At 40.1% G+C, this 10,475-nt stretch overlaps 1 protein-coding gene across 1 annotated transcript; it reads right to left on the bottom strand.

Annotated features, from left to right (window-relative positions):
* Nucleotides 1-2,253: 2,253 nt before the first annotated feature.
* On the bottom strand, nucleotides 2,254-3,111 carry LOC134206263 (uncharacterized). The gene has a single exon (XM_062681958.1). It carries the CDS (start codon nucleotides 3,109-3,111, stop codon nucleotides 2,254-2,256), a length of 858 nt encoding a protein of 285 aa, XP_062537942.1.
* Nucleotides 3,112-10,475: the final 7,364 nt, after the last annotated feature.

The following is a 10,475-nucleotide window of genomic DNA, read 5'->3' as shown; positions in this document are numbered from 1 at the left end:
GTTCCAAAATTGCTTATGAATTAATCAAATCCAATTATACTTCAACCTATAACACGGGTCGGGCAACTTCTCTGCTGAGAAGCGACAAACTTTCCCTCCATCGGATTCAGCCGTTTCTCAAATAATGGAACTGTTTGAGTTTTAATTAATGCCAAAAACATAAATGAATTCAGCCAGTAAAAGTTACTTTTCATCTGCACTCGTGGCTTTCGTTCCGTGCCAAGCCGAATTGCGGCTGTATACACAAACAAGTTCATCTCTCGGGTGATTGAGCTCAGAATCAAATGAAACAAAAGCTTTCCGTAGAATATATAAGTGTACAAAAAAAAACTCCGGCCCAAAACTCTGCCTCAAAAATTTTCATATCTCTAATTGAAATTCATCATCATTTCGTAAACGAAGCATGATGAGTGAGTACCATTCATATTTCAGAACCCTCCTCCCGTTCATCATCCAAAAACGTCGCCTCTCTCCCAAATTCAAGAAGCCATCGAGGGAGGGAGTCCATGGCAATCCAGGAAGGAGTCTTTTTAAGTTGATCAACGGGCTTACCTTTAAAACAGCCCCACACCCAATACATCAAAAGTAACTAAATTTAACGCGCGTGGGTGCACTTCGATAAAGGAACAGGATAAACTTCGACGGCTCTGCGGAGGAGTCCTGGCCATCCACCGAACATAATGATGATTCTTTTTTTGGCTTTCTCCGACGAGGGAGACAGTTTTCGTTCGGGTCTTCGGGATAATCATTTTTATTGGGTTTAAAAGACGCACATTTCGGCGGCGCAAAATTTCTCGGCAATCAATTATCATTTCTGACAGACTTGAACGACCGGGGTGACAGAGATCGTCCACCCTTATAATAATAATGATGATGATGAGAATGGTAATGGCTGTGCGGGAGTCGGACGTCCAAATCCTCGGATCTGGAATTCCTCTGGAGTAAATACGAATGGATTGGCGTAGTCCGCCTTTGATGGTGGTTTGCCCCTCTATTGAAATGATAAAGCAGATGCTAATGATGCGATGGAGATGGAAGCCATTCGGATGGGAGCTTTTGCTAATTAATGTATTCTTGTTGTAAAATTGGAGCCTGACTGGTGGTGGTGGTGGTGTGACGGGTGATTATCCCGTTCGAAGTAATTTTACTAATGGGGGTAAATGCGACTGCGACTAGTGAGAAATGATGAAATATTATAAGGGACCAGATGATCATCATTTAAAAAGTCGAAATATACAGACAATTAGCCTTTCATTGTCATAGCCGTGTCCGACGACTATCAGTTCTCAACAAAACCAAAATTATTCTTAATCATGAAGCCGTTTCAAATACTTAATAAAAATAATGTTCTGGAATTTCATGTTAGTTTTCTAAAATGTTGTTATTGCCCCCCGAATTTACAATTTCGTCGCAAAAAATCCGAAGTGTGAGACGTATTTTTTAAAAATTCATATTTTTTGACCTAATTATTTGACAAATTCTACTCAACAGTTGTAATGAATTGCATCAGTGCACAGTGCCTAAAATGGTTTTTTACCGCGTTTTTTTTTAAATAATACTATTATTATGCTTAATGTAATGGTGTCTTCCAGACATTTTAACAGTACGTTAATGCGCGAAGCCAAGACGTCAAGTTCGTAATTTTATTACTTTTGGAGATTTATAAATTTTTATGTCAACAAGTTTTAAATATGTTGCTCACCATATAAGCAATAAAACATACAGGCATATGGAGACACATGGTGCATTGTTTCATCAACTCATTGTGACTAAACTTTTTAGCATAGCATAGCATAGCATAGGTGATTGTACACATCGTGGGTGGCTATACAATGCTCAGTTGAGCAATCTACTGTATATTGTCGCAAATTGGTAGTTGGGATTAGTACCTTTTCCTATACAGTAGCAGTTGTATACCTGACCACGTCCTTACAATCACGAAAGGAAAGGGAGGAATGTTAGTTCAACATCTACTAGTGAAGATGCAGGGAACCCATACTACCTTCATAGATGTCTCGGGAAGGAAATTTGTGTTAGTTGATTAGGTAAATAATAGGGAACTCTATTCGACAATATAGAGTGTTTTTCAATAATATTTATTTAAAAAAAAAAAGAGATGTGTCAAAGAAAAGAATGGCTTACCTTTCTGTGCATTAGTGATAATAATAGTTCACGAATATCTTTTTTCACACTCACATTTATTCTTATGCAGCATATAAAACGAAGGTATATCAATTACATGTTTTCTGTTACTTAGTCAGAATCCGTTGATTCAGGTTTATCATAGATTTCTTCTATTTTCCTTGTTACCCTTTCCTTATCTCTTGCCAACTCTTCCCATTCTCCCAAACTTAGATCACCGAACCTATCTACATTTTGCGGAATAATATCGACCCAGGTAAATGACGGTCTCCCTCTCTTCCTGTAGCTTTTCTTGTATTTTGCAGCTAATTTTAATAGATGGTTATCCTCCATCCTAATTATATGCCCCCAATATCTCATTTGCAGAGCCCTGATCTTTTTGGTGACCGTTTTTCCACCTAAAATCTGTTCACCGGTTGGCGTATTGTCCTTTTCCGTGCAGCAACTGGCCAGCTCTTCCACGATTTGCCTCTCATATTTTCGCATGGATTTCCGCGTATGCTTAGTGATGATCGACACCTGTGATCCATACGTCATTGTTGGCGAGATAATTGATTTATATAACAAACTTCCAATCTCCACACTAGGTTGATTCTCTTTAGCGAAGGCGATGACAGCTTTGGAAGATCTTATTGCTTTGATGCATCGTGATTTCGATGTTTTACGACGGCATAGACGATCTGTTATTGTCACTCCCAAGTAGTCCAATTCCCTCGATACTACGTATGTGCATCCATCCACAGACATCGAAGCTGGAGCTTCACCTGTGGGTGTCCTCACAATAATCTTCGTTTTGGCAGCATTCAATTTCAGGTTTACCTCCTCCAGGTGTTTTTTTAGTACCGGTAGTAGTTTATCCAACTGTTCCTTGTTACAAGCGATGATGAGGATATCGTCGGCATATATTAAAATGATCGGATACCGGATGTTGTGTATCTGATCTAAAACAAAGAAACCCTCTAAGATCATTCTCTGTCTTCCGCAAGACCTCCTCCATTATTAAATCAAATAGGTAGGGAGACAACGGACAGCCTTGTTCAATTCCCTTCCGACGACGTTCTGTTGTTGATTTTTGTCCATTCCAAAAAGTCTGAAAAGACTCTTCTCTAACACATTCAACAATTCTGCTGATCAGTCTATTAGGGGCATTCTTCTGCTGCAATATTTTTGTAAGACCTTTTAAAGAGATGTTATCGAATGCTCTACTAATATCAAAGACATTAATATCAGAACATCTCCTGCATTCCACTTTTCTTCTAAAATTCGTTTAGCTACAAATAGATGATCCATAGTTGATCTCCCATGAAGGAAGGCAGTTTGATGAAAACCGATTGGAGATGATGACTGAATAAGGTCTTGCAGAATCCATGAGGCGTAAATTTTGTAACCTACGCTGCTCAAACAAATTCTCCGGTAATCATTTTCATTCTTCGGGTCAGGGCCGGATTTAGCCGGAAGGGGGCCCCGGGGCCGACAGTATGTGGGGGCCCCAAAAATGTACAAAATAGGTTGGTTTTGGTACATAGGATTTGTGGGGGCCCGGGGCCATGGCCCCCCCGGCCCCCCCTAAATCAGGCCCTGCTTCGGGTGAAGTGTTTTTGGTATTGGTACCAGTAAAGATTGTCGCCAGCTGAGAGGCATTACATTTTCATACCACACTCGCTGAAGGATGTTTTTGAATTCACCTATTGATTCAGAATCCGCGTATTTGATCAATTCGATATTTATTCCATCTAACCCCGGTGCTTTACCGTTCGTGCTTTCCCTAATGATAATATGCAATTCCCCAATGCTCGGCATATAATTTGAATCCTCGTCCACTAGATCAATCTTATCTGGTAAAAGAAAATCCCCATCTTCGCCTACTTTCCATTTTCGCATTGAGATATTTGGTTTTTGATTCACATCCCGCTTTTTCCTGTGTCTTTTCATATACTGATGAGCTTTGCTTATCCTCTCCCCGTGTTTGTAGTTTTCCAAATTTTCAAAGAATTGCTTTTGATTTCTGGTTTCTTTCTCTTTACACAACCGAGAAAACTTGGCTTTTGCATTTTTCATAGCTTGTATTGCATTTTGATTGAAAGGAGTCATTTTATTTCGAAAGGACCACTTTTTCACATCCGCCATCGCTTTCCTACGGTTTGGCGATAGTGGTATTTTATGTAACACGGATATCGTACTGTTAGCGGCGTGTTTCAGTTTATTGACAAAACATCGGAAATCTGTAGTCCGTGAACATCTAATCCGCTATTACTCAGAGCGAAGCGATAGTTTGCCTTGAATTTCTCTTGCTGAAGTAGCTGCAAATCCCATTTTATCTCAGTGCGGTCGTTCAAAGATCTTTCGACAGCTACAGAGTTAGGGCAATCCTCGGCGAAATTTATGAGGCAAGACAACAACTTATGGTCCGTGTCAATCGATGACACCCAAGTTGCTTGTACTTTCTTTACAAATATCCTTGATGTTGTCTTAGTCATTATGTGATCAATCTGTGATTCCACATTTCCTCTAGCCCATGTAACTAAGAGGGATTTGTTAGACATAGTGCTTCTAACAGCAAGTTCGTGTCTTCGAACAAAAAATTTGAGTTGCTCCCCATTAGCGTTACAATGCGAGTGTCCGATGAATTTCCCAAAATAGACTTCATCCCCTTCAGTCAAATCGTCTTTTCCGATTTGACCATTGGTGTCCCCAACACAAATGAGGTTCTTAGGATTTTTTACTGTCATGATACAGCACCCTAGATCACCCAAGAATTTTCCGTAACCAGTATATGGGGCATGCAGGTTGACGATGTGCAAGGTCATTCTTTTCCCTTTTATTGGAACAACAACTTCAACCATCTGAATGTTCTCGTACGAGTTATTGATATTGACTATCGCAACATCTACTCCTTTGCGAACTAACAACGCCAATCCGCGCATATGATTTCCCCCGTTCCTAGATATAAACCAGTTGTAGTCATTAGTCACCAAGTTTGCTGCTTCCACGTTCACCTCTTGGAGGCAGGCTATATGAACGTTTCGCTTTATTAGCTCATGGTTAATTGTGTCCGCTTTGTTGGTTGGCAGCATCCCCGCACATTCCAGCTACAAACACGTGACAAATTCTGCAGTAGATCCTCATTACATGAGAATTGAATTTCACGAACAGGATTCGTTCGGTAAATCTCCGGGACACTATGGAATTTTCCCTCTCCACCGAGTGCTATGTAGCATACATTAACCTGTTTAGCGTGGCCAATGCCGATTCCATCAGGTACAAGATGACTCCAGATATTACCATAATGATCGTAAACTGTCACTTGTACGGAACAACCATTGACGATAGCGATTAACTGTTCAAACCTTGGTGTATCAAGATCTATCTGTTCTATGCTGTCATAAGCTGATATTACTCTATCTTTAATGAATTCTTTGTTACAATTCATGTAATCAAATGAAAGGGTTTTAAGAGAGTTAAATTTCTTTTTGAAGTCCTTCCTATTATCGACACTTTAAAAGATTTGATGCGTGGTAGCAAAAAGGAGAGAATCAGTCGATGCAGGTGATACTAAATACTTCAATACCGGAAAACCTGACGTATCCTCAAGTTTCCGAAATGATACACAATACTCCTTAATAACCCCCCCTACTTCATCGTCAAAAATAACCTCGTTTACCTCTGAATTTGAAACTGAATCACAGGAATAATTGCTAAATACTCGTTCATTTTCAACACCTTCATTAACCAACTCTCTAACCTCACGTACGCTATCATAATGGGATACGCCATTATAATAAATATTAATCATTCTGTTGTTATCACTACCTTAAAAAACCAATGGATCTGCTTGATCTGAGAAAACTTTTATAGTCACCCCGAGAAAATCTCGAACAGCCGCTATTGATTCAGATCCTGCCCATACACCGTCCCGACCAAGATCCTGCAGATAACCCAGTATTATTTCGTCATGTACTTCTCCGTTATTTCCGCCATCAGGCCAGGCAGCATCTCTCCCTATTGCTTCTGTGATGATCAAGTTCCGGTAGGTATCAATAGATCGACGCAGGTAATCGACACACGTTTGATGCATGATGTGAATTGCCTCCTGAAATGCTTCATGATTATGTTGTAGCCCCGTCAACTGATGGACTATGGAGGAAAACAGGCAGTTTCCATCGCCAGGAATGGGATCGATCAGCAGGACATATTTGTTATTCACAGTCTTCTCCATGCGAATCGAGATATTCGGACATCTAATATACCATCGAGCATATCAAGTAATTATTTTAGGTATAAAAAGTACTTAATAATATGCTTTTACCTGACGGGAATAACTAACGCTAAAACGTATAATTTTTGGTTGTATATGGAATCTAAGGTTCACCTGCTAAACTTTTGCACACAGACGCAAAAATAAACAATTTACGCTTACGCTACTAAGTCGAAAAGTCTGATTTTACATTCGATACAAGACAAAACAGGAATGATTATTTCGTAATATGAGTACTAGTATATGTAAGTCCTTATACCTTCGCCTTATGTACTTCTTCACACGCATACTCCGATGACACAGATACGCGTCATCCGCCAGGCTCCCACAAAACCACGCGACCGGCGACAGGGATAGGATCGCATCGCCTCCTCCACATGCATAGCTCAATACACACCTTCATACCATCGATACGAGAAAAAAATTCATACATTATGGGACCGCATCACTGTGATCTAGTGTCACTCATAGAACCACGCATACAACGACACAACACAGAGGCACCGTCGCCGTCGCGTATGCTTGGAGGGAACTGCATCAGTGTGGGTTTATCTGCATCATATTTGAACGCCACTCACTCAACATTCTCACACATGCCAGTATACTCACGTTTACCTCACACATCAGGCTGCTTGGATCCATCTACTAAGACTCTCATGATGCGCGGCACCCGGCGTCGCAATCATGATGATGATGATGTATTAAAACTTTCCGTCGGCTTTCCGTCACAAACACTAACAACAGCCGCCCAGCAAGCAGATGAAGCACTCACCCTCATCACATAGCAGTATGTTTGGTATCGCAAAACAAGCACAAAGGGGGGGAACCGAATGCGCTTTTCAGTGTGCTTTATTGCACGCACACATCCTTGGTAGCACAACAACCTTCATTGATACTTCCTTCTCTTCTGCTCTAATTTTCACCAGCCATTTTTACGAAAAAGAAGACTAGCATCTTTTCATCCATTTCACACCACCATAAATACAAGCACCACATGAAATGACCTCGAAATCTTTTCTTTGTATATCCATTTCAAAGCAAAAACCGAGGCAAAAACCTTTCAAACTGATAAAAACACTATACTACCATAGATCCACCAAGAGCCCATCCGATACACATCCACTCGCAACCAAATCTCGAACCGAACTCAACTCATTGTGACTAAACTTTTTGTGCAAAAAATAAAAGTTTATAATATTCTGCATACCAGTGAGAGATTTCAAAGAATATGCGGAAACTAGAAATCCTAAAAATTCAATCCAGGATCCTTCCAAAACAAAACCTAACGCGTTTCTAAGGCTGTGAACCATTCCACCGATTCGTTTAACTTTTAGTTAAAATTTGACACTTCGATGGTTATTTTCCCATCGTGGTTAAAATTTTACTCCGAAGCCGACCCATTTGAGTTTTGACAGATTGATAGTTATTCGGAACGAAATGGATTTGGCGCCAATTTTCTCGCGAACAAAGTTTAACTACCGAAATGTCAAATCTAACCATGCTCCGGAGCAGGGTTATTTTTAACCACGGCGAAATAACCATCGAACTGTCAAATTTTAACTAAAAGTTAAACGAATCGGTTGAATGGTTCACAGCCTAAGAGCATGACGATTTTACAAAGATCGCGACGAATACAATTTTCCGTGATGTACGTTATGGATCCTTCTTTAGCAGAACAGAACAACTTTTAAATGAGTACAATATGATAGCAAACAGCCGACAAAATGCTATTCAATTTTGCATTGCTTACAGAATCAAAAATCTAATGAATGTTGAAGAATAATTGTTTATTCCGGTACCAACATTTCGTTGCAAGGTCTTCCTTAGCCGTGCGGTTAGATGCGCAGCTACAAAGTCCGGTCTTGGATTTTTTTTCGATTTCCCAGGGCATAAAAGTATCATCGTGTTAGCCTCATGATATATGAATGCAATAATGATAACTTGGCTTAGATACCTCGCAGTTGATAACAGTGGAAGTACTGATCGAACATCCAACAAGCAATCCAACGTATCCAAACACGTTCTTAGAGTCCCTGGAGAAAATTTTAGAAAAGGGGCCGTACACATGTTACGTAAGCAATTTTTCTGGGTTTTTCGACCCCCCTCCCCAAATGTAATTTTTTTTTTCATTCAAATGATTTTTTATTTACATGGTGCGTAAGAAAACTATATACCCCCTCCCCCCATAAATGCTTACGTAATATGTGTACGACCCCAAAGTAGGTATATGCAAAAATGTGTAATCTTCTTCTCTTCTATCTTCTTCTCCTATTTTCTTCTTTTTTCTTCTTTTCTATATATAAAAATGATTTGTACACTATTTCGCCGAAAAACATTTCGCGGATTTTTTTCGCGGTACGACATTCCGCGGAATGTATCAACTCTCTGAAACACATTTCGCGGAATGCACCTTTTTTCCGAAAGACATTTCGCGGAATGTACCTTTTCACCGACAATCATTTCGCGGAATGCCATTTGGCCGAATTCAGTTAGAATAATAATCATTCAAATATTTACCGATTTCTGCTTACTTGCATGCAACCCGGGCATTTTTTTGGATTTAATGCAAACCCGACCCGTTCCGAAAATTTTTGCATTCGTAAACCCGTACTCGACCCGAACCCGACATATTTTAATTATTTAAGTCCGTACAAAAGTTTTGCCCGGAAAATTCAAACTGGATATGTGCAAAAAAAAAAGTAAGTCCAAACAAAGAACTAGCCTCACAATTAACAAAACTGAATAGAATAATTTTCAGTTTTTTATTTCTTACCCGTACCCGACCCGGACCCGATTTTTGCGCGTTGCGTTGCGTTGTAACGGAGTATTTCGTAGATTGCATACTGATAGTTGTCATGTATATTCTTTACCTTTCTTACCCCAATTGCTTATGGATTTCCATTTGGGATTCAATGGAAATCCAATTGGGGGTCCAAAATGATAAAACATGAAAGCTATCATTGCCGGCCACGCCCATCTTCTCCGTTACTAGGAAAGGGAAGGAAATGATGATATGACATCTACTTAACGAGAGGCCAGCGACTCACCGACGCCCTCATAGATGTCAAGGAATTGGATGGTGGGTAGGGTATGTGGTTTAGGAGTATCATTATAAGCAAATGATAGAAAATTTGTGGAAATACGTTGGGCTTGGGAGTGACTTTGCTAAGAAATTTATGTCACTCCATTATCCTTGCCGATGATTTTCCTCGGATGGGGCGAAGGTATTAGCCTTGCCCTGGCTAATAGCCTAAGTTTAAGCGCCTTTGCTCGCTCTCTGAAACGAAAAAAGAGCAAAAAGAAATTAAATTCCCCTTCCCTCCTGATATGATAATGATTTTGATCAACGAATGTACCCGACCCGGACCCGATTTTTTTATCTCACAAACCCGTACCCGACCCGAACCCAATATTGTAATATTTTTTCAGGTTTCAAAACTTGAAACTTCACCATATGTTCTGCCCGGTATTAGGCGAAAGGAGTTACTAATGTCTTCTTTCAAAGAACGCATCCTCCCGGTATCAGGCGAAGGGAGGGGTTACGCCTTCTTTAAAAGGATGCATTTGCCCGGTATAAGTCGAAAGGTGTTAATAATGCCTTCTTTAAAAGAACACGTATGTCCGGTATACGCCGAAGGGAGGGGTAACGCTTTCTTTAAATAAATGCATCTGTCTGGTATAAGGCGAAGGGGGGGGGGGGGGGTAACGCCTCCCTACCAACAAACATATTCTACATTGAAAATTCTCCTGTTACTAGTCCAGAAATTTCTTCCCGAAGTTCCTAAAGAAATTCTTTCCGAAGATCATTCACGGATTCGTCTTGAAAATCCTCCTAGAATTCCTTTCACAGTTCATGGAGTTCATCCTGGAGTAAGACCAGGAATTCCTCTCAAAGTTTATTCTAGAATTACTCATGGAACTGTTCCAGAGATTTCTCCTGAACTTCCTTCAGAATTCTTCTTGGAGTTTCCCCAAAAAATCTTCTTGGGGCCCCTTCAGAAATTACTTCAGGAGATCTCATATAGGAATTGTCCTGAATTCCTCCAGAAATTCATTCTGAACTCCCCCAGCAATTTAT

The sequence above is a fragment of the Armigeres subalbatus genome, chromosome 1 (assembly GCF_024139115.2).
Source record: "Armigeres subalbatus isolate Guangzhou_Male chromosome 1, GZ_Asu_2, whole genome shotgun sequence".
Taxonomy (NCBI): Eukaryota; Metazoa; Arthropoda; class Insecta; order Diptera; family Culicidae; genus Armigeres; species Armigeres subalbatus.
This window is presented reverse-complemented; position numbering and strand designations above follow the sequence as displayed.

Bases quoted from the DNA above. Each gene is read 5' to 3' on its own strand.
- LOC134206263 (XM_062681958.1), bottom strand. From the start codon at position 3,111: ATGATCTTAGAGGGTTTCTTTGTTTTAGATCAGATACACAACATCCGG.